Source organism: Rattus rattus, chromosome 15, assembly GCF_011064425.1.
Source record: "Rattus rattus isolate New Zealand chromosome 15, Rrattus_CSIRO_v1, whole genome shotgun sequence".
Classification (NCBI taxonomy): domain Eukaryota; kingdom Metazoa; phylum Chordata; class Mammalia; order Rodentia; family Muridae; genus Rattus; species Rattus rattus.
The window spans coordinates 75,334,183-75,358,896 of NC_046168.1; the positions used below are offsets into that span (position 1 = coordinate 75,334,183).

Below are 24,714 nucleotides of genomic sequence, written 5' to 3' on the forward strand. Positions count from 1 at the left end.
ACAACAATTCTCATGAAGACAGACTTAAAGAATAAATGGGTTGGATAGATTTGATTAGGACAGGCATGTTGAAAGTTGTAGAGGAGTTTTAATTCAGTAACATGGTTGCTCTGGCAAGGGATCACATTCAAAGACCTTCTAGGTCTGTGGTGATCAGATAGAATGACTCATTTTTAATCTTTAATCCCTCTGACTGGAATACAGACATGCACTTAGTACATGTCTTTGATCTCAAACAAGGGAGTTAATTTGGTAACGTGACACATCAAAAAAAAAACCATCTTGAGAGAATGAGTCAGAGAGAGAGAGAGTGAGGGAGGGAGGGAGGGAGGGGGGAGAGAGGAGAGGAGAGAGAGAGAGAGAGAGAGAGAGAGAGAGAGAGAGAGAGAAAGAGGCCAGAGTTTTACTGGGATAATTTTATAGAGACAAGTTGGAGGTGAAGACAGAACAAGCCAGAGAATAGGAAGGAGTCATAAGATTAGAACAGATTGGCAGTTTGAGGCCAAGCAGAACAATTCAGTCAGAAGCCAAGAGAAGCCAGTTTGAATCAGTCAGCTTGGAGAGATGTTTGAGCCAGCACAGCTGAGTTGAACCAGCCAGCCAGAGCTCAGAAAGATCTAGAAAGGGTGAACATATTCAGCAGTAGGCTTCCCAGATGACATATCTGGCAAGTGAACGTTACATTTATGGAAAGTAATGAATGAGGCTAGTGTGATGGCTTATGCCTTTAGTCCCAGCACTCTAGAGGTAGGCAGATCTCTGTGATTTCAAGGTCAGCCTGGTATACATTGTGAATGGTAGGATAGCAAGGGCTATGTAGAGAGACCCTGTCTCAAAAAAAAAAAGTACAGAAGCAAATCTTTACAGACACACATTCAATTAGTTAGTAATCAGGAATATGGGCAAGGGTTCTGTAAATTAATTAATATAAATAAGTACATATGATGACATGTGCTGAATCTCTTTTTAAACAAATGTTTTAACTCATTACTATTTTCTAAAAATGAGCGTGAACAGTTTAAGGTCAAGGTCAGAACCACCGTCTTAGGATAATTAGGTGAACGACACAATATTCCGTATGTTTCTTGTAGTGTTGCTGGAGGCAGAACAGCAGCACAGGGGTCATGCAAGGTCAAGTCACTCATTTCTAGAACTCTTCTTCTGCTTTACCCAACCACTCAGTTAACTGATTGCCTCACACAGAACAAATTCATAGTGTTTACTGAGGAGGACTCTAAACTTAGGTCAACTGTCAAACTGATCTGAACAGTAGCATTGGAAGGCCATCTTACTCAGTACTGTGGGGATCCATGATGGACGTCAAGGACCCCAGGCGCTCCTCCAGAGTGTTAATCCTGTATCTCATGTAGAAGGTAGAGATGATCAAAGCACAGACACTAGAGAGGGGCAACGAGAAATTTCTATTATGTTAATAGCCAGGAACTGACACTTAAAAACAAGGAACTTGGAGTCATTTTTTCATTAATGGATATTTTCAGAAAGAACTAAATAAAGGATTAACAGACTTTAATATGGTTTAAGTGGAGGGGCTGGAGAGACGGCTCAGCAGTTAAAAGCATTTGCTGCTCTTCCAGAGGTCCTGAGATCGATTCCTAACACCAACAGGGTGGATCATGGCTACCTGTAATTTCAGAGGATCCAATGCCTTCTTCTAGCCTCCAAGGGCCCCAGGTGTGCACACACACAGACACACACACAGACACACACACAGACAAACACGCACACACAGTTAAGGCAAAGCATCCAAATAAAATTAAAAATAAAAAAATAATCAATTAAAAAAAAAAAGAGAAAAAAACAGATCAATGCATGTTACAAAATCTCACAGCAAGAAGACTTAAAATCCTGTCACAAGTTTCTCAAAGTACAGAAACGTGGCCATTCTTAAAGGATTGTTCAAAGCTAGACTCAAGCTGGATGTCTAGGCCAAAGCTCCCATCCTTTTTGGTATTCTCTTTGTCTTCCAGAAGCCTGGGCAAGATCAATAAACTTTGTTCCCTAGAGACTTGCAAATTCCCTGCTCTAATGGCGACCAGATGGGCATATGTATTTCCCTTGGGTATAAGAGACACCTCAGAACTAAACTGGGGGGGTTGGGGATTTAGCTCAGTGGTAGAGCGCTTGCCTAGCAAGTGCAAGGCCCTGGGTTCGGTCCCCAGCTGCGAAAAAAAGAAAAAAAAAAGAAAGAACTAAACTGGCTATTCTCAGAGCCAGCAATTGGTTATAGACTGGAAGCTGATGAAAAGTTAAAAAAGTCTGTGTCTGAGCTGTCACTAAAGATGGATGATATCTTGTAGAGATGAATGATGTCTTGGCTTCTGTTCAGAAGTTGAACAGACAGAAAAATAAGCAGAACAAAGACGTGTCAGGAGTTACTGACTGTCGCGAAGAACTTGGTTCTTGGGTCGATTCAGCACAATGGTTATAAAAAGGAACCTAAGATTAAGGGGGGGGAAGGGCAGGTGGGGGACAGGGGAGGGGGAGAATGTCCAAAAAAGAAATGAAAATTGCCAAGGAAAATATGTGGGGTTTTGTCAGCACAAGTGGGATTTACAATGGCTCTTGGCAATGAGAAAAGATTATTCATCTGTAAGACAGGATCGTTTGCATAAACCACTTATAGTAAACATAGCTACTTACATAATGGCATAGAATATAAGGATATGACGGAGAGTTGGACACTTCCGAGACTCCATTTTATGTAAAATCCCAATAGTTTCCGATTGACCTGTTGTGGAAACCAAAAGTAGCAATAATTTTAGCACCCCTGCATACGTCTTTCTCTTAGCACCATTTCAGCAGGGAAGAGTTACTTGAGGTTGGTTTATACCCACGGGGAGGAGAAAATATTCGTGGAGGCCTCCTTGTTGATATTTGAACCAGTAGGTTCATTTTGTTTTCAGGTTATCTCATCAAATACTAGATATTCGAGAGGCTTATTTCTGCCAAGTATTGTATTGGGGTCAGTGGAACAATGTAGCACCATCCTTGCTATTACTATTACTACTACTACTACTACTACTACTACTACTACTACTACTACTACTACTACTGCTACTACCACTACTACTACTACTGCTACTACTGCTATTACTACTACTACTGCTACTGCTACTGCTACTACTGCTACTGCTACTACTGCTACTACTACTACTACTACTACTACTACTACTACTACTGTTGTTAATAAATAAGAAACAAGTCAGTAACTTGGTTTTTATCACCAGCTTTTTGTTCATAGCACAAAGAAGAATGCATCAACTTCCATTTGTGGCCCCCAGCAAAGCCTAGAATCAGGTACTACTTATTGAATAAGTAAGTGGGATTTAACATTCAAAGACAATGTGGTGGTCTGAATAGGTGTGGCTCCATAAACTCATGCTTTCGAATGTCTGGCCCATGGGCTATGGCGCTTCTAGGAGGTGTGGCCTTGCTGGAGGAAGTGTCAGTGTTGGGGCTGGCTTTGAGGTCTCCTATGCTCAAGCTCCGCCCGGTGTAGAATACAGTGTCCTTCTGCTGCCTGTGGATTAAGATGTAGAACTCTTGGCTCCTCTAGCACCATGGCTGCCTGGGTGCTGCCATGCTTCCCAGCATGAAGTAAATAGACTAAGCCTCTGAACCTGTAAGCCATTCTTAATTAAACATTGTCCTTTATAGGAGTTGCCTCGGTCATGATGTCTCTTCACAGCAATGAAACCCTAACTAAGACAGACCAACAACAGGAAGGAAGGGAGGGACCATGAGAGGAATTGTGTGAAACGCTGGGGCTTTGAGCGTGTTACTAGCCCATCAATAACCCCAATCCTCACCATGGGCAGGCAGGATCTTGGCTTTTCCATCAGGCGCTCTGCTCCCGTGGGTATCTGTCCGAGGTGGTTTTGTTTCTCCCTTTGTGACATTCAGAACTGTCTGAGATTCGGTCACATGGAAGTCTGCTAAGGAAACGAGGCAAGGTCATTTTGGTCCCTGATATACTTAAAACTCATAGGATCCGCTACAAAACCCTTCATCTGCATATTGGCTATGTTGTGGCTCTCTCATGAGTGCCACGTGGCGCCTGGAGACTGGAACCCCACGTGCCCAGGAAAAGGACGCAAGCGTGCTGGGCTGGCATCCACAGACACACGCTGCCACTCCTACTGTTATTATTACTGACATAGGTGAGGACCCTTTAATACAGGTCCTCATGTTGTGCTGACCCCCAACCACAAAATCATTTTCCTTGCTACTTTTTAGCTACATACATATAATTCTATAAAACACAACTATAACTAATTTTGCCACTGTTATGCATTGCAATGTAAATATCTGGGTTTTCTGGTGACTGCTGTGAAAGGGTTGTTTGACCTCTAAAGGAGTCTTGGCCCACTGATTGAGAACCATTGACCTAAGTGATATCTGTTAAATATGGACGAAGGAGAGGATGGATTTCGCCATGGAGGCAACTCCCTTTCTTAGGATCCCTTTCCCCAGATTTCCTTTGCAACCATTAACTGGGAAGAGAAGGGTGGGCCTTGTTTCTGTTTTGAAGAGGGTGAGGGGAGGGTGTTTGTTTTGTAGGGCATAAAACTTTTATCAAAACGTAAGTTCCTCAGACCTCGCGAGTTCTCAGACTCTGGAGTCTGGGAGCCGGAACTGCTGTATCCTTCCAAGTCTTGCCTTCGTTGTTGAACCACTCCGTCCAGGTCTGAGAATTCATCATTGAAATCCTGAGGGGAGACAACGAGAGGAAGAAAACAGGCAGGCCTTTATAAACGCTAGTCCTCTTGCTTAGGGCTGACCCATAAAATATGGAAATGAAGCACGGGTTACCCCACATCACAGGATTTCCTAGCCTGGGAGTCTCTGGTGACAGAAACTGAGAGCCTCCTACATGGTTAGAGTTCTGTACACGAACAGCTCACAGCTTGTTTGAAACAAACATCTAGAGAAGAAGGTTGATGGCTGGCGACAGAGAAACTGCTTAGTGTGAGGCAGAGACGTCTCAGCGGACTGCGGCAGACAGCACAAGAGAAGGCTGGACAGACAGCTCAAGTCCACGTTCAAATATAGAAAAAAAGTATAGCAAATTATAATAAAAATGACATTGGACACAGGAAAGGAAAAAAAAAACCACCACTGCTGGAAAATTAAGACTGAGTAGAGAGAGTAGTCTTTTGAATTAGATCTGATCAGGGTCGACTGCGGTACAGAGGGTAGGAAGCAGACAGGAGTAAAGAACACAGGCGGAGAGAGGAGTTTTAATTTGTATTCCACTGGCTTCCCTGAGGTGCTAAGGAGGTGCATGGTGTTCCCAGCTGACCCTGGCAACGGCCGAATTACAGAATTAGACTGAGCTCTTAACAGTTTAGCTGCCAACTGAGGAAGGACCCTAATGGTAAACAAATGAGCAAGTTGTGTGCTTGAGTTTGCTGTCTTTGGGCCATCTCAACATTCATTTGCTTCCTTACAATGATTGATCGGGAAAAGAAAGTTGAAAATTTGATTGACTGATTCATATTTATTTTGTTTCTTTGAGCCACGATTTCCATCTATCTCAGGCTGGCCCCAAAGCCTCAGTGTAACTGAAGTCCTTTAACCTTGGACTCTCTGCCTCCCCCTCAGAGGTGTGTGCTTTCACGCCATATTTGTTTGGTCCTGGGGATGGAACCCAGGGCTTTGTGCACGCCGGGCTAGCACTCTACCAACTGAGCTACATCCCAGTCTGAAAAGTGAAAAAAACTTCAGTGTCTTCCACTTAATAATGATTTACTGGGGGCTGGAGAGATGGATGGCTTAGTGGTTAAGAGCACTGACTGCTCTTCCAGAGGTCCTGAGTTCAAATCCCAGCAACCACATGGTGGCTCACAACCATCTGTAATGGGATCTGATGCCCTCTTCTGGTGTGTCTGAAGATAGCTACAATGTACTCACTAAATAAATAAATAAATAAATAAATAAATAAATAAATAAATAAATAACCAACCAACCAAATCTTTAAAAAAAAAAAAAAAAAAAGAACACTGTCCTTAACTGTAGGACCTGGAAGGACCTGGGTTCAATTCCCATCATCCACATGATTCACAATTGTCTGTAATTCTAGTTCAGGAGATCTGACACCTTCACACAGAAATCCATGCAGGCAGAATACCAATACACATAAAATAAAAATAAATAACTAAAAAATGATCTACTAAATGCTTATCATGTATGGGGTAGTGTGTGAACCACCTTGCACACATGAATGCATTGACTCTCTCCCAGCCACATGGCAAGGCTAGCATTCCAGTGGATGGAAGGAGTGGGTCCGCGTGTAAGGAACTTCCCTGAGGAGAGACCCCAGCTGGGTGGCCTCAGATCAGAAACCACGTCCGTTGAATTCTAAGTATTGTATGTGCATTCTGGACTGCTCTGCCTTTCCCCTCCCAGTGCTAAATAGCTCATTATGATGGGTTTACTGGGATCAAAAATCTATCCTAACTCGAGAAGCTTCAGTAAACACACTAATGTCATACACAGCCTTTTGTGTTTGACTTTCTGTCTATCGTAATCATTCAAGGTCCATCTGTGTTGTAGCATGTTTCAGCCCCTCATTCTCTTTTTTCTGACGTTTCTTTTAATATTCCATTTGTGTACTACAGTGAAAACATTCCATTCATTAGTTGAAGAACATCAGGGTTTTCTCCTGTTTTGGGGCTGTTGTGAAAAATTCTGCTATAAACATTCTCTTCTGTCTTTTAGAGACAAAGTTTGGTTATGTATTCTAGTCTGGCCTTGAATTCCATGTGTAGCCCGGTCTGGCCTCAAAGTCAGAGCAATCCTCCTGTCTTAGCTCTCTAATACTGGAATTATAGGTGTGTGCCACCAAATCCAGATGAACCTTCTTGAGTTTTTATGTGAAGATATTTTAATTACACATTTCCCAAAGTGCAAAAGGAGATGCACAGATGTTCAGACTATCGGCTTGTGATTGACCCAAGGCAATCGCTGACCAACAGTCAGTGCGGGTCAATCTTTAATAGATATGATTAGATCTCTCTCTCTCTCTGAAAACCAAAGTCCTATTATAGGTACTCACTGTGCACCAATGAAATAGACCACAGGAGGTTTTCATTGTGGTCTACAAAGTCCAAGGGAATCATAATCTCTCCGCCTGCCACCTGGTCATAATAGCTGTGCCTAGTTATTTCTGAGTTTGCCTTATCTTTTCTAAGCTAAAGTCTCTGATGGTGAGAATTAATTTTAACTTTTTCCAGTTTTTGATAGTGTACACCAGTATAGTGCCATGAATAGGCCTTTGTGAGCTGAGTCATGGACGGCCTCAATAAGATTTATGAATCTCGTTAAAGGAGCACTGGTGCCTGGGACGTGGCTTAGTAGAGACCGCTTGGCTGGTGTGTATGAGGCTCTGGGTTTGACACCCCCGGCACCACACATACAAAACTGACAGGCAAACAAAGCGAGATCTTATGTATCTCCAATCTCACTATCACATTTCTTAGATTACTAGAAAACGTGTTAGTGGCCTTCAGTTCCCCTGCTTCTGCAGAGACAAGCTGTGCTCTGCAGCTGTCCCTCGACTACTCTGGTCATGAGCTCTTCCCAAGCCCTGGCTGTGGTGTGAGCACACGTAGCCCTGGCTTCATCCTTTGCTTGCACACCTTGATCATTATCTAAGTTGAGAGACCAGATCTTGGGTTCGAACTCCATCTCAGAGAACCTGTCCTAAGGCTGAACTCTCTAGCATCAGTTTCTAGATTATTCTCCAACGAACCTGAGTCTAACACCAGTTTCCAGGCTATTCCCCAATAAACCTGCACCTCCAGGTTACAAGCCCGCCCCTGGCACTTCCCTTCCTAACAACCACCAATCAGAAGGAAAACAGAAGCTATGTTTATGGTTTGGCTCCCCCTCGCTTGCTTGCCATTTCTTATAAAACCTTGTCCCACCGAGAGCTCGGGACTTCACCTTCCTTCCCTGCTACTTCACAGAAAGTGGTGTGGCCCAAGCTTGAGCTTAAATAAAGACCCTGGTGCAATTGCATCGGATTCGGCTCCTTGGTGGTCTTTTGGGGCTTGAGAATGAGGCACAACAAGGTGACTTACCAGAGGCAGAGAGGAAGGGCGATCTGCCCGGAAGCTATTTTCAGCAGAAGATGGGTTGGGACTGTTACCGACACTTGTGTTCTGAAATCAGGCACAGAATGAAAACCCAGGTCAACCACAGACCTTAATACCGAAGAAAGGCCGCACGGGATTCTGATGTCATACGCACCTCTAAGTGTCCGCAAATAGATTTTAGCAGTTTGTAGGTTGAGTCTCTGGACAGCAAGGAAACGAATATGTACTGGAAAATAAGATAGAACCAAGAGTTCAGAGCTCAAGTAGTTTTTGTGTTTTCTTATGAGTTTTCTATTACGTTTCGTGTGTGACACATGCACACACATGACGCAGTGTCCCTGTGGAAATCAGAGGACAACCCTTTCCAAGATGTGGTTCCTGAGGACTGGCCTCAGGACACCAGACTTTGATGCACATAAATGCCTTCTAAATGCCTTTGCCGACTAAGCATCCTTTCCTCCCCTAACTTTCATATTTGCAAATGACATAGACCATCACCTTAACTATAATGATTCATCTGAACATTCACATTTTATTTCATTTCTGGAATGAAGTAAGTATATATCCCTATGTGCCTTTTTCCCCTTTCTTTTGAGGCAGGGTGTCATGTGGCCCAGGCTGGCATCAAACTCACTGTGCAGCCAGAGATGGCCTTGAACTCTCGTCAGTTCTGCCTCTACTCCCAAATACAGAGATTATGGGTGTGCATCCCCATACCCAGTTATGTGATATTGGGGATGGAATCCAGGGGTTATGCTCCTAGGCAAGCGCTACCTACTGAGCCACATCTCCAGCCCCTCAGGTCCCGCTTATTATAGTAACCAAACCCCCAAATTCCACTTAAGTACAATAAAAAAATGGAGCGAAATGAAGGTTCCCAAAGGATGACATGGGTGTCCCTAAAGAGCATGATGGGATAGGATAGGGCAAGGCTGTGATACCAGCTGGGACCTCTAAAGTCTCCTCGCCTTTCCAGTATTTTGTGATTCCCGGAGGAGACCTGCTTCTCTGCTCTGACCTGCCTGTCTGCAAAGGACTTGCCCGCAGTTATCACAGGGTGGTTCTTTCTCATGACCCTTCCAGGTTCTTCCTTGTACTAATATGGAGATTACCCTCACCAGATGTTTGTTAGTTATGGTAAAAAACAAAACAAAAACCCCAACAATCAAAGCTGGACAAATATTTTGGAAACAAACGGCATATGGAAAGGTTTTTACTTCTGTGCAAATGGTACATCTACAAGATCTAAAATTTTTTTGGCTTTCTCAAGGTCTGTGCCACGGAATGCTCTCAGACCTCCTTTTCATGAGTTTGAAGGATCCCTGTCATTCGCCACCAAGAGAATGACACAGCCTCCAACTCGGCACCACTGCATTGCAGAGGAGTGGGCACCATGGGCTCCGGCGCTGGGCAGGTCTGGGTGCAAAGCCCAGCTCTGACACTTACTAGGGGATAATAATGGGAAACTGCTCATGGAGATAAATTAGAAAACATAAAGAAAGCACTTGATGTATACCTGGCAGAGAGTAAGTAAGTGCTTGATAGCAATTGTTTTTAAAATAATAAATAGCCATGTTCATTCATTTTCTAGTTTATCAGAATATCTATCTATCTATGTATCTATCTATGTATCTATCTATGTATCTATCTATGTATCTATCTATGTATCTATCTATGTATCTATCTATGTATCTATCTATCTATCTATCTATCTATCTATCTATCTATCCATCCATCCATCCATCCATCCATCCATCCATCCATCCATCCATCTATCCATCATCTGTCTATCTCACTATGTAGTTAGGGGGGCCTCACACCTATGATTCTCCTGAATTAGCTCCCATGTACAGAGATGACAGGTGTGCCCACGAGGCCAGAATAGCTGTTACTTTTTCTTCTCAGCTCTACTCAGTTATCTAGCATGGTTAGAAGTTTAAGGTAGCATCATTCTTTCACAAAGATAGCAGGTGAAACAAATGTCGAAATGGAAATGGTTCTGGGTGTGCATACTCAGGGTAGCCCAGTTCAGGAGTTACTCTGACACCTTGGTAAAGAATAGAGGCTGTGTGTGTGTGTGTGTGTGTGTGTGTGTGTGTGTGTGTGTGTGTGTGTGTGTGTAGGCCTGTAACGTATGGGACTGGGGGTCAAACTCAAGCTGTCAGGCTTCCACTGGCTTCTCTCCCTCTTTAGGTTTTTGAGACAAGGCATCTCTCTCTCACTCCCTCCACCCTTCTCTCTATAGTCCTGGAATTCTATATTTAGATCAGGCTAGCCTTGTACTCATAGAGATCTGTCTGCCTTTGCCTCCCAAGTGCTAGAATTAAAAATGTGTGCCACCACACCTGGCCTTAAACTTAGTTTTATCTGTTGTTGTTATTATTCTTATTGTTATTGAATGTGTGTGTGTGTGATGTATGTGTGGAGAGATGAGTGCTATAGTGCACACATGAACAGGTCAAAGCACAGCGTTTGGTAGGTAGTTCTCTTTTTCCACTGTGGGATCTGGTGACTGGATGCTGGTTGCTATAAGTTTGCATGGTTAGCACTTTTTATCCATGCACCATCTTGCCAGGCCCCTGGGATCTCTTTTTAATGGATTAAGTTCTTAGTGGTGTCATCTGGCTAGTGAGGGGAGCATTTTTAGCACACAGTAGGTTTCATGCATTTGGCAAACTTCGAGGGGCGGGGTTGTCCTACATCAATACATGCTTAACGATGTTTGCCTTCTGCGCTGCTCCTGTAAATTTACTGTTGAAATGCACCAAATTATAGCAACACCAATAACAACCAAACCTCAAAAGAACAAAAGCAAACAAAAGGGGCAGGAAAACAACAACAGGCAGAGCACAGGTGGTCCTTCTGTGCTGCACTCACCCTGTCTGTGACCGTCGCTATGATCAGGGCATTTGGCACCAGAAGGGCAGTTTTGGTTTTCTTGATCAAGGTCACCGAGAAGGCTGGGATAGAGATCTGAAAGAGAGCCAGCAAGTCAGCAGCAGCTAGACTTTACACACAGCACATCGAAGCTACATCTGGCTAAGGACACCACCAGCAGGTAAGTCCTCCAGGTTGCATGAAGAGGAGGGAACCTGGGAGTGAGAGGAACACATCACTGAACTGTTCAGACTGGGGGCTACAGGACACAGCTGGGAAGTTCTAGACATGATAACAGAACACAGCATTCACACTGATGTCCACAGATCCGAGCTCAGGGCTCCATGGAAACCTGGCGCTTACAACGTGTGCTCTGGACTTAGTTCCTGGGTTGAGCACATGTGGATGGGGAAAGCATACTGGACAGAAAGTCTTAATTAATCCTGAATCCAGTCCTGTTACTATTTACATGGCCTTCTCAGTCTGACGGGCAATCCACACAGTTTCTGCCTACTGATTTATAAGTGCAGACAGCCTTCTTACTAATGCTTAGATGTTTGGATTAAAGAAGGTAGGGTTTGGAGGATTGAGAATAAAAACATTTACCAAATTTCATCACTGTCTCATGATATCAGAATGCTCAACATTAAAAAAAACCCATCATTTATGCCTCAAATAAAACACAGCAACAGATTTAGTGGTTAAGAGTGCTGACTGCTCTCCCAGAGGTCCTGAGTTCAATTCCCAGCAACCACATGGTGGCTCACAACCATCTGTAATGGGATTGGATGTTCTCTTCTGGTGTGTCTGAAGACAGCTACAGTGTATTTATATATAATAAATAAATAAATACATCTTTTAAAAATTAGCAACAATGGTATTAATTCTTTATCAAGTGAGGCTGCCGTTTAATTATGGCGATCCTTTAAGGCTTGGAGATCAGATCATGAAATTTGTTTGGGAAGGTAACGTGGCTCATTCAAGATCCTGTACATCGGAGCTTAGAAACATCGGAATGGGAACTGCTCTGACCCCACCCGTTCACTGTATGATCTGCTATAAGAATAGATCAGACAACACAGAAAACAGTGACCACCACTGTTTGGCTTCTCCAAACAATCTCACATAAATGGTTTTTAAAAAAATGATTTGACTCGCTGCAGGGGAACACACGCTTATGTGAACATGTATTATTATCATTATTTTTTAAAGCTTCATACATTCTTAAAGAGGTCAGTGGGGAGAGGGGGGGCTTGCACTGCTTCTGTAAGTTTAAAGGAATGAAAACAAACATTTAATTTTTAATATTTGGGTCTGTGGGCTGGGTTTACCCACTGCTGAGCCGAGTTCTCTGAATAATGAGGGACTAATCTTGCTTCGACACTTCCCTAAAAGCTACTGTTTCAGAGACATTGCCAAGGGCAAGGGATGATTTTGAGGTTGGGATAACTTTGGAAAAAAGAACTTGGGATCTACTAAGGTAACAATGAGGTCGGAATGAGTCCAATCCGGTTTCTAAGACAGAAACACAGTGAAATACAAGGGGCAGCGCATTTAGGCTTTTCTGAGACACAGAAGACCCATAAGGCATTTTAATCATATATTCTGTGACTATAAAATTATAAGGGAATAACTTGTGAAGTGACGATAAAGTGACTTTTCGATGGGACTAGAAGGGACGTGTGGTAGTTCGACCAGCAACTGAAAATACCCCCGGCTGAAGTCCCTCACTCAATTAAGCAGCCCGTAACCTGTTTTCAGGGGAGACATTCAGAAAGGTCCCCCGAGAGCAAACTGGAAGGCATTAGTTTACAGAACATCATGTTGGACTGAGGTCTGTTGACCCATGAGGGAATTCTGTAAGATTTCTGAATCTTTCTTGACACCATCTTTGGGTGGGACGAAGGTTCAACAGTTCTTATTCTTTCTCCTGCTAATTTGAAGGTTAGATATCGCTCATACAAAAGAAACCCAAGTGTGTCCGTGCATTAAAAAGCTCATTTTACCTTCTTTTTGTCATTGGAGCATTGTTGAACCACCCTTAAATCACAGTAGCTTGAAGCTCACTCCCTGCCTTTGTGAACTCACACGTTATTAGAAAAGAAAATGCCTTTGTTCAGATTGTCGTTAAGATTTAGATTTCTTAGAGACACAGACTCACTCTGAATTTAGAACGGTGCTTAATCCCACTGAGAAGCAGGACCTGATCCCCTCCAGACCCCATGACCATCTTCTTACAATCCCGAAATCTAGCGCTCTGAGGCAAGACTACTCTGCTCTGTACTAATGCAGAGAATGCCTAAGAATAGCGTACGATAACCATATACAGAAAGCAACATGGAGTATGCTGCCCTCCAGAGCTGACGTCAGCCACTAGAGAATGTCCTTTGTGTTCGTTGATTGGTTCTTACAGGATTACCAGTGGCTTTGGGGAGAATGTTTAGATATAGTGGAATCACTTCAAAGAGTTCATAAATGGCTACTTCACAGGAAGGAAAACTGCTTATTCATCATCTCCAGGCATAGTCCCTGAGAACCACGGAGGCCGTGAAGAGAGGGAAGGTACTTCTCAGACCTCTGGCTGCCTCAATGAACTGTGCTATGAAACCATAGCAAGGACTGCCTTTCCCCTCTTTGTGTGACAGTTTCAGAAAGCGGAGCCCGGGGAAGCTGCCGCTTCCTTTGTCACTGACGCTGTTCTCAAGCTCTGGGTGTCTCACAGCTCAGCTCAAGCCTGTGTTTAATAGAGACCTAAAGGTAGCCACACCAGAGCACACTTGAGGATGTGAGGGTCTGACTTCTGCAGACGGAGCCTTGTACACTCGTGTTCCAGCTTCCTTGCGCTGGTGAGGATAAGACACTCACTCACAAACCTGTCATCCTAGTAATTGCTATGGATACAGCAAAATATGGGTAATTTTTTTCGGGGGGAGGTTGTTTGAAGCAGAGTCACATATAGTAAGTTAGGTTTGCCTGGAACTCACTTAGAGCCCAGCCTGCTGTCAAACTCCTGGCAGTCCTCTCGATAGGATTATAGAGCTGAGCTACCGCCCGGCCATGTGTTTTGGTTATTAATGAATGCCTCTGAAACTGACTAGGGCATATTTCCCAGAAACACACAGGAACAACTTTGGTGTCTCTGACGATGTGTGTGTAAAAGGGATTCAGACAGAAGGGTAGGGCAAGCACAGGGTGATGTGTATAAGGTAAGGAGTGATAAGTGTATAAGGTGGGGGGTGGGGTGGGGGTGGGGGTGGGGGTGGGGGTGGAGGAAGAAGCCTGCATCACCTGGAGGCATTTCGAGCAGTCAAATTTGGAAGCACAACTAAGGAAACTCCATATAAAATCAGACTCATGATGGAGATATTTATAAATACAGTTAATGTTAAGGCAATTTTTAATTTATGATATATAAAGAATACTGTGTAAACACACCAACCTTAGTGTCTTTTCCAAAGACCTTGGAATGAAAACAAATCCAGTTTTCCGACACAAAGAGCTTTCCTTGGTACAGAATTTCTTTCTGGAGAGCACAGGTAAAGCCTAAGAAACAGAGAGGTAGAACAGCCCGATTTAGAACAGTGGACTTAGCAAACCACTATTATTTCTGTGATCTCTATTTCAAATAAACACTGGCCTTTATCTCAGTTACTAAATATACACTCATATTCCATAGTTACACTGATAGTGACTGAGAGAGGCGAGCCTCTTCAGGGCCAACGCCTACATTGAATGCAACTTCAAAATGGCCTGTCTTGTTTTGCTGTTAATATTGTGTTTGTTTTTCCCTAGAACTTTTTAAAGAAAGCTTAGTATGGCCAGAGACAGTCTTGTCCACCATCTCTGTGTTACTGACTGTGCAGGCCTCCAAAACCTTCAGGTCTGCCACTTTAACGTTCAAACGTGTGCTCAGTGAGTTTGGGTGAAAGCACGCCCAGAAGTGTGTCTGCAGTCTTTTCTTTATGAACTATGACCTTAAAACGAGGATGCCCAGACACACGCCCACCTCCAAAATGACTTCCTGTAAGCATCATTCCCTAGAATAAAAGCCCTGGGCTTCCTTTCCTTTCTTTGATGGGGCATTGCTTTGGAACTAACTCCTGTGTTCTTTACCCTCTGCGAGTGAAATTGCTCTTCATTCTCTACTGTCCTGGCCCTCCATGCTTTTGCACTCACAGAGATATGTGATTGTTCCACACTTGGCTGCACCATCACCTCCTGAGCAGCTAGTTTTATTTTATTATTTTTTATTGACTTCTTTTTTAGATAAGGTATTGCTGCACAGCCTAGGCTAGCCTGGAATTAAAGAGTTAGACCTGGTTGGCCTCAGGCTTGACATCCTCCTGTTCTAGTCTCTCGAGGGTTGGGATTACAGGGGTACAACCACCAGACAGGGGGCTCAAGAGACATCCTTAGTAGAATAAAGTGATGGTGATTCAAAGTCTTAGAATAAGACTTACAATAGGAGTCAAAATGCGAGGCCAAGTCTACATTGCCCCCTCGAAACCAAGCTTGATGTTTTAGAAACCTCTCCGATCACCAACTGTGTGTCACCTGTGTGTGAATGAAAACGCTCTTCCCAGGATCCTAATGACTCACTGATGAAATACATGGTCTCACAAGGGGAAGATCACATGACCACGCCTTCTGCCAGGGGATCACAGTAGGAACCAACCTCTTGACTTATCAAGCACACACCGAGGGAGAGGCTAGAGCTGTGGGTCCAGGGATGAGCCGAGTGCTGACCTGGCCCACTGCGTTCTGCATAACTGGGCTTTCTTTTAGCCTCTTGTGGCAGCTTTTCCTGCCCTAGGCTCATTGTCCCAAATCTCGGGATGAATCATTCACAAACATTCCAGCATGATTGGAATGGCAAGGGGACCTTTGTGGAACCTCCCTGGCTGACTCTGCATCTCGAGAGCTGGCTATTCCTTCTGTCTAATGCTCTAAGGTCTTAGGGAAAGGCAAGCGTAGCTGGCATTACTGTCATGACATGACCTATCCCTTTCAGAAACCTTTTCATGGTGACCGAGTCCTTGAAATGTCCTTTCCTTCTCTCATACTGCTTAGACAACTAAAAAGAAGGCTTTTGAAAATATTATTTTGAAGTGTATGCATGTTTTGCCTGCATGTATGTCTGTGCACCACGTTCACGCCTAGTGACTTTGGAGGACAGAAGAGGGCATTGGTTCTTTGAGACTGGAGTTACAGACAGTTGTGTGATGCCACGTGACTGCTAGAATTAAAACCCAGGTCCTCTGGTACCGTTGAACCCTGTCTCCAGCTCTCTCAGCCAGCCATTTAAACACGTATCTTTAAAAACAACAACTGAACAGGTTTAACTTAAATAGGACTTACTTTGTCTCAAGGGCTCCTCAGTTGGGACATCAAGGAATAGCTTGTGAAAGTGCATGTTTGCCTTGTACTGCAGGAGGAACACAGGTTTCGACACCATCAATATTTTTTTAAACCATCACACATTTTTTTTTCTTTTTTTGGAGTTGGGGACCGAACCCAGGGCCTTGTGCTTGCTAGGCAAGCGCTCTACCACTGAGCTAAATCCCCAACCCCACCATCACACATTTTAACCCTCATTTAAACTGATCAATTTTCCAATTCGATCCTTCAGCGAGACCCAGGGGACACAGGGTCACATAGGTTCATGTTCCAACATCATTAACACCTTGCTGGGAGGTCAGCTGAGCATCTGATAGGGCAAAGGTCCCCTAATAAGGCAGGAGGTGACATTCGAAGGACTCTGGCCAAGGGAATGTGACAGTGACACACACCTAAGCACTGTGGGAAAGTTCAGGGCTCGGAAACTTTGCACTCAGATTACCCTGAACTTGAAGTCTGTGGTTCTACTTTGCTTTGCTGTGTGGTCATGCCCTCATCATTTAGCTTCTCCGGGCCTAGTTTCTTTTTTTCTGTGCCTGATGTCAAAAGAATTCTGTGCCTTAGAGGGATGCCCCGGTTTAGGGAAAGTAAACCATTGGGAGAGCCCAGGACAACTGTGGCCCATGAAAGCACATGAGGTCAGAGGCAGAAGAGCGGGGCTTACCATGCCAGGGCAGCACAAGGCCCAAGGTAATGCCCCATCCCAGGGTTAGGACACCGTGTATCAGGGATACTGTGGAACATGGCTGCACAGCGACTGAGAGACAGATCTAGGTCTTTTAGTGATAGAGGGATCAGCCTCTAGAATGCTTCTGAGAAAATATGTGGTAAAACAGCGGTTCTCAACGTTCCTAATGCTGAGACTCTTTAATATGGTTCCTCATGTTGTGAAGGCCCCAACCATAAAATTGTTTCTGTTGCTACTTCATAACTGTAATTTTGCTACCGTTAAGTATCTCAATGTAATTATCTGGTATGGAAGATGTCTGATATGTGACCCCAGGGAAATGGTCATTCAACCCACAAAGGGATTGGGACCCACAGGTTGAGAACCACTGTTCTGGAAAGCAGGCCTTACAGGGTGTGCTATCTGAACCAGGAGAGCTCTCAACAGCAAAACCAGCCCTTCTATTGGGTCAGGTCATCAAGATGGCAGACGGCTCTGACAAAGCCAGCCTGGGGTGGGGAGAGAGAGAGAGAGAGAGAGAGAGAGAGAGAGAGAGAGAGAGACAGACAGACACCCTATGGAGGGGTGCAAAAACAACCTTTATAAAACACCTTGTTAGGACAGCTGTGGAAATTAAAAATACTTAAATTTCATGTCTCTGCCAACTGTTTTATTTAGTTTTTGTTCAGTTCTTCACGTATTTAGGGGAGATGTGTATAATAACAACAATAACAACAGCAACAAACTTCAGAAAACTGGGGTCAGGGGTTTTGCTCAGTTGTACAGTGTGTCCTTGGCACAAGGGAGGACTTGGGTTCAACTCAAAGCAACAACCCCCAAAATAACCCCCAAACTCCCGAAAGCTGGCCCCAGTAAAGGTGTTGCACGACGTGGACCTGGATTTTGTTGCCTCTCTGGGTGTATTTAGCACAGAGCTGATGTGACTCCTGACCAGGTGTGACCTGTGTGTTCATAAGCCTTGCTTCTCTGTCTGTGTGCTGGGTACCTGACGAGACTGCATTATGGTGCGTGGATGCCACACTCCCCACGGTCTGTGAGATGTCAGACAAGTGCGTGACCGCCAGCCCCAGTTCCACAGCCAGGCACTCTGTCTCTCCATGTGTGCTGATGGGTCAGCTGTGGAATCTAACGGCGTCCATCTGTCCTTCTAAATAGTCTAAACCCCCTGTCTGCCTTGGCCCTGGTTAGTAGAAAGCTACATTTCTGGATTCCTCTTCTCCATCGGTTGCAATGTCCGCGCCACCCTCGCAGCCAATGCCCACTGCCGTCCCTCATTACCTGGCTGGAGGAGGAAGACTTTTTTCTTTCGGTCTTAGAGTCAGCCTTGCTTTCGGTTTTACAGTCATTCTTATCGCTCAACAAATTGGAGCCATCAAAACTGGATTTTGACCTGGGGAAATAGAACCCACGGAGATTATACAAGGGACGGTTTATGCTGCTCATTCTAAGTCCCCACCGTTGTGCCATGTCACGAGAAAGCTCGACACGTGTTTATCTCTTCTACATACTGATCGGTGCTCACTACACTCGGAGAGCATTTGCGAATCGCGTGATCGGGATGATCCCAGCAGGCCTCCGTGATGAACTGCAGAGCGGGCATTCGAGATGCGAGGATCATTATATCAGCCCCAAAGTGTTTTAATCAATACAAAGAGGAGTCCTTGAGGCCGATTACCAAATAAAATTACAGCTGTAGCTCAATCAGAGCATTAATATTTAATAAGAATTAACTAAGCGAGGCATGGTGCTAAAGGCCTTAGGCACACAAGACAGCCTTTATCTTTAGGGAGCTTGTGGGCATATGCATCAAACCTTTTTTTCCCACTTTCTTTTTGCTAAAGACAGTGCATGCTGGGCATGGTAGCACAGGGGAGGCTAAGGCATGAGGCCTTGTATAAAGTTCATTTTACATTGGCCTTCTGGTCCCGCTCTTGGTGCCTACGGGGAGTGAGAACAACACATTGAGAAGACCCAGGAAGCGTTACTGTGTAAGAAAGTGCTCCACCCACAGAGGACAGTGCTCCACACGGGAGCCCCTGTGCTGCTGTGCCTTTCCAGACCGTCAAAGGCAGTCTTGTTCTCCCTGTCTCCAGCTGCCCACAGTCTACACTTCTTCAAAAGATCTGCCTGTGGTTTGTTTTGTTTGTTTGTTTGTTAGTTTTGCAATTTGGTTGACAGGAATAAAGACATTTGAGGCCACCCTGGGCTACAATCCTTCAAAATAACAAGAGTGGGGTTTGGGAAGATGGCTTAGTGGGTAAAGAGTAGGTGCTACTCCAGTGTGAAGACCCAATCGTGGATCCCTGGGAGCCGCGTCTGTGTGTGTAACCTCAGCACTGGGCTGGGCATTGCCTGGGTTTATTGCTGCTGACTAGCTGAAAACAATGGGCTCCCTGTTCACTGAGAGACCCTGTTTCAAGGGAGTGAGATGGAGAGCCAACAGGATACCTGAGTCCTCCTCTGGTCTCTCCATGTGTACACATGGACTCAACCCTCTCCTAACCCCCATGCATACACAAGGCATAGTAGACACACACACACACACACACACACACACACACACACACACACACACACACACACAGAGAGAGAGAGAGAGAGAGAGAGAGAGAGAGAGAGAGAGAGAGGAGAGAGGCTGATAGTCACAGAGAAAGAGAGTATATGACTTAGCTGTTACAGAAGTTAGACTGATTAAAGACAACAGCAGAAGAGGAAACCACCAGAACAACATGATCTGCCTTTTCACTTATCATTTTACAATGCTGGAGATCCAGCCCAGGTTCTGGAGTTCAGCAGGGAGGGAGAGAGAGCTCTACCCTTAAGTGACCTCTCACCCCACAGCATGACTCCAACATTCAGGGCCCTAGAGAAGGGACAGGAGGAGAACAGGCCCTGGAGAAGAGAGACAGAACATCCAGCCTCGGAAGACAACGAAAGTCACGTGTGACAAAATAAGAAAAAGAAATAAAAACGAACATCTCTAAACCCAAGCCTTCCCTTCCCCTCACGGTTAAAGGCAGAATTCTAGAATTCTGGGATTCGATTGCAGGAGATCTTAAACCTGGCTCTCCGCCTCGGCAGATGAGTGAGTCTGCCCGCCTTCCACTCTGTGGCGGAGAGCAGCCATTTCCACATGGAGAGGATGTACGCGTTCTAGAGTTGGCGCACGAACGCGCTTCATAACTGTGCGGTTGCTTTACTGCTAGGGCTCGACACATCAGACAGCGTTCACACTTTTTAAACACCATTTGAAACCTTTACACTCGTGAAGCCTTTGATCTAAAGCAGGTTTGGAAGGAGTCTGAGGGAATTCAAATGCCACAGGGGACAGACATAGCGGAAGTGGGGAGACAGTAGGTGCTGGTTTCTCTGCTCTGAGAACAACTTAGGATGTCTTAGGGCTCTCCATCAGTTTATGATCCATAACACTGAAATCTCAGGAGAGGCACCTCTCAGTAGCTCTCTCTCTCTCTCTCTCTCTCTCTCTCTCTCTCTCTCTCTCTCTCTCTCTCTGGGTTAGCTAAGTACTTTCTGTGGGAATTCTGTAGATTATTATTTTTTGAAACTATGAGTTTATCTACCTATACTGGACTTCAAATGATAACTACTTTTATAAATGTTAAAAATAATAATGGTATGTAGATAGGTATGATGGTGACTGAGGCAGGAAGATCAAGATTTAAGGCCATCCTGAGGAATACAGTGAGTTTGGGGCAAGCCTTAGCTAAACAAAGCCTCGAATACAAACAATATCAACAAAACAATGCTGGATGGTGTGACACACACCTTCCGTCCCGGTGCTTGGGAAGAGGAGGCAAATGGATCTCCGTGAGTTCAAGGCTAGCCTGGACTACATAGTGAAATCCTGTCTCCAAAGAAACAACAAATAAGCACTAAGAAGACAAAATCCCCAAGCAAATAAAGTATGAATGGCAAGCATGGCTTCTGTTGATCCAACACATGCTAGTGGCATTACAAGGCAGATGTTCTGAAGGACTGCACAGTAGGCAAATGCGGTCCTCGCTCTGAGGGCTTGAACAGTGGCACAGACACTGCTCTGTGGAGCAAACGGGAAGCTTCTTTGCATAGTACCGATTTCTCTGTGTCTTCTCAGCCACGCTACTCTCACTTCCTATAGCTGCCCACAAGCAAGACCAAAGCCCAGTGCAAAATGAAAATGTACGGAAAAAAAAATGGTTAGGAGTTTCCAGACTGAGTGAGCAGACCAGAGCAGAGCCCTCTACGCCGTGCCAGGCAGCCATCCCCGTGGTTTCCCACAACTCCTACCCAGGCACGCAGAGTTCTCATTTGAAGCCTGGGCAAGTCAGAATGAACCCAAGTGTTTGCCAGGTGACTGCCTGGTCCGTCACAGCGAAAACTCTGCGAGAGCGCACACCTTGCACTCTTGTTGGGGGAGTCATTTAATGAGCAGGGTGGGATGTTCTGCTGGGAAAGGGCTATAGAAAAAAATGGTGAAAGATGAGACACCACCAACAAAGGTATACAGAGGTGACGGGAATAACTGAAAAAGAAAACCGGGGTGAGGAGTTATGACTCAGGCATTGATTTAGAGTGGAGAGCCAGGGAAGAAGGGAAACGCAGGATGTGATTAACTGTCTTCTGGTAGAGGTCAAAAGTGGGAGAAGGCAACGGTTCTAACAGTTCTAACAACGGGAAGGAGGTCACTCGCCCTTGCTGGAGAGTTCTAGAATCCACATTTAGGACTGGGGATGTAGCTCAGTGGTTGAGCAGTTGCCTAGCGTGTGTTCAGTTTGAAACCCCAGTACCAAAAAACAAAACAAAATGAAAACAACAACGACCAGACTCCTCTCGCATCTACTCTCCTGGCTGCAAGCATCTCTAAGTTCCTCCTTGGTAGCTTTTGTCTCTGAGAGTGATGGAGCCTACAGCTAAGTATTAAAAAAAAAAAAAAAAACCGACATCTCTCCTCCTACCTCACAACCAAACCAGGTCTCTTCTAAAGCCCCAGCCCCAGGTCATGGAGAGCTCAGCAGATCCCTGGGACATGTTCTCCTCTGTTCTTTCCTGTGGCTCTCAGGAAAGTGGGGGCCAGGTGTGCACGCCTGGAGGCTGAGCGGACACGGGTGCATTCTGTACTGAAAGGAGACCCCGTGGCTTCCTTGGTCAGCAGATCAATGTCTCCTCAAAGAGGCAGCCCTTCTGCAGAGGCTCGGGATCGGGAGCAATAGGTGCTGCTAGGAAGACATGGGAATACCACAGCAAAGACCAGGGCCGTGGTATTAAAGAAGAGCGCACCAGGCTTTCTTAGGGCAAGACTTGCCTACAGTTGAGCCACACTCTTAAAGACAACCACAAAACTAGCAACACCAGTGCTCTCTAAAGGCTGGAGAACAAAGAACCCACTGAAGACTCACCACAGACCGAGGCTTCTCTTCTGGTCCGGGGACTCGGCCTCCACAGATGAGGTAGGAGATTGGGCTGTTGGCGACTTGCTGAACCTCTTTCTGTCTTCCACGCCATTCTCAGCCTCTGAGCTGGAGAAGAGAGAAAACCGCTTCACTTTAAACATCCAGAGGGAGGTGGAAAAAGAAAAGAGGAAGTGGTCTCGAGTTCTGGAAAGAGGAATAATCTTCATTCTTCACTGGCAGCCTTTGTCCTTCTCAGACTCCATCCCCAAGGCTCTCTGTGCAATGGCAGTAGCTGCAGGCGACACCTGCTTCACTTGTAAATGTCTGGCCACTTAGAACTGCTCAGCTCTTGGTCTGTGCCTGTGGGTCCCAGCTGCTCAACCCTGGCCAGCCTAGGCGTGTGCTGTGCTGCAGATCACCTGGAGGCTGGGAGAGCCCCTGTGCGCAGGCGCGTGGTGGCTGGCACACATGGGTGGCCTCCTGCAGGTGCTGGGAACCCCCACCCTCTTTGTTTGCACTTCTCTTAAGTCACTTATCACCTTTTGTTGTAGCTTTGACGTCCAGTTTTCGGTTGTTGTTTTAACTACGCACTTCCCTAAGCAATTTACCAACTGTCATCTTTATAGCCACCAAGGCTAAGTAGGAATTATTACCTTCGTGTTATAGGTGGGAAATCTGAGGCTTTCACTGAACATCTTGCCCACAGAGCTCACATCTGAGTTCTGTCCCTCCATAAGGTGCTTGTAAACACATCCCTTTTCTAATTCACTCACTCACTCACTCCATCCATCCATCCATCCATCCATCCATCCATCCATCCATCCACCCATCCACCCATCCACCCATCCATCTTCTTTTCCTTTCTCCCACCCCAACTCAGCCATTTCTTCACCTCATTCAGCGCAAGAGTTCCAAGATGGGGAAGAATTGCATTCATCTTTACGAATTCATATTCATCCTCAACAGAGTCTAAGATGGCAATCAGCTCTGATCAATAGGCCATGAAGAAAACTAGACCTGACCTTGGGTGGGGGGCTTAAGAACGTTTGCTCACTGAACCACCAACAAATGGATGACTGCCAGGGCGGTGACTGTAGGAAGCAAGCATCGCGGTCGGCGGATAAAGACAGCACCGGATGCTTTTCAAGGTGGGACGTGAGGGAAGAAGGAAAACTGAGGGAGAACAAAGGTGGTATTCATGGTCCTGACCGGCTTTGATCTTAGCCTGTGCAGTAAAAACTCAGGAGAGACACCTCTGAGGCCTGAGAGCACTCCACGGAGGCTGAGCACACAAGCAGATAACAATAAAATGGCGGGGTTGTGCCGCATGAGATGGTTTTAGTCCTAATCTATCATTTGGTATTTCTACTTGGAGGTGAGCAGGCAGGAGCGTGCGGGTGGGCTCCCTGTGGGCGCTCACTAACCACGTTCCACAGTCTGTGGACCACGCCCAGGGGGAGTCATGTCCTGGTATTGAAATCAAGACCAAGCATATTTGACAAGGAGAACCAACCAATAATTCTAGAAATGGCTGCCGTTCTCACTTTATAGTTAGTGCTTCCCCTTTTTCTAAGGAGGTTAAGTACTGAAGGACAGAGGCCCGTCCTCTCCTCTGCTTTTCCTCAAGGTACACTGAAATGGCTTAGTACACATGGCACTGCATTGCATGACAAAGGATGCTTGGGAAAACTTTGAACTCTGGTGGCTCCGTCGTGGAGGCACCCACCTTCATCCCAGCACTTGGCAAGCAGAGGCAGGTCTATCTGTGAGTTTGAGGCCAGCCTGGTCTATACAGTTAAACAAAAAGCTTTGCTTTAAAATTATAAATAATAATAAGTACTTTATTACCTCAGGATCAATTTAATTGAGGTCTTAAAACCTATGCATTTTCTGTATATGACTGCTCTGTCTTCATGCACACGAGAGGGAGTCGGATCCCATTACAGATGGTTGTTAGGGAATTGAACTCAGGACCTCTGGAAGAGTACTCAGGGGCTCTTAACCGCTGAGCCATCTCTCTAGCCTCCCGTCTGTTCTCTCTGAACCCCTAAGATACCACACTTCATCCCCTTTTCAAGCTCAGCAGACAGAAACCCTCTGGGGGCTCTCCTTTCAAGGAGGGAGACCGATTGTGTGGCAGATGACTACATTCACTTAAAATACTCTTAAGTTTTACTCAGGGTCGGAGTGCCTCCTGAAGGCACAGCCATGGCTGTCTCGTATCGCACCGTTGCATAGATAG

General features: G+C 45.3%; 1 protein-coding gene across 2 annotated transcripts in view; it reads right to left on the reverse strand.

Annotated features, from left to right (window-relative positions):
- Gramd2b (GRAM domain containing 2B) overlaps positions 1 to 24,714 on the reverse strand; it is a 98,353-nt gene that overhangs the window by 8,168 nt on the left and 65,471 nt on the right. For both annotated transcript variants that reach the window (XM_032885401.1, XM_032885402.1), the window contains exons 2-12: positions 22,479 to 22,598; positions 18,361 to 18,472; positions 16,356 to 16,422; positions 14,437 to 14,540; positions 10,998 to 11,093; positions 8,275 to 8,346; positions 8,106 to 8,186; positions 4,619 to 4,730; positions 3,831 to 3,953; positions 2,662 to 2,749; positions 1,293 to 1,397 (exon numbers count right to left, since the gene is read on the reverse strand). In XM_032885401.1, the coding sequence (XP_032741292.1) occupies positions 1,293 to 1,397; positions 2,662 to 2,749; positions 3,831 to 3,953; positions 4,619 to 4,730; positions 8,106 to 8,186; positions 8,275 to 8,346; positions 10,998 to 11,093; positions 14,437 to 14,540; positions 16,356 to 16,422; positions 18,361 to 18,472; positions 22,479 to 22,598 (1,080 nt within the window). The remainder of the gene's footprint in view (positions 1 to 1,292; positions 1,398 to 2,661; positions 2,750 to 3,830; positions 3,954 to 4,618; positions 4,731 to 8,105; positions 8,187 to 8,274; positions 8,347 to 10,997; positions 11,094 to 14,436; positions 14,541 to 16,355; positions 16,423 to 18,360; positions 18,473 to 22,478; positions 22,599 to 24,714) is intronic.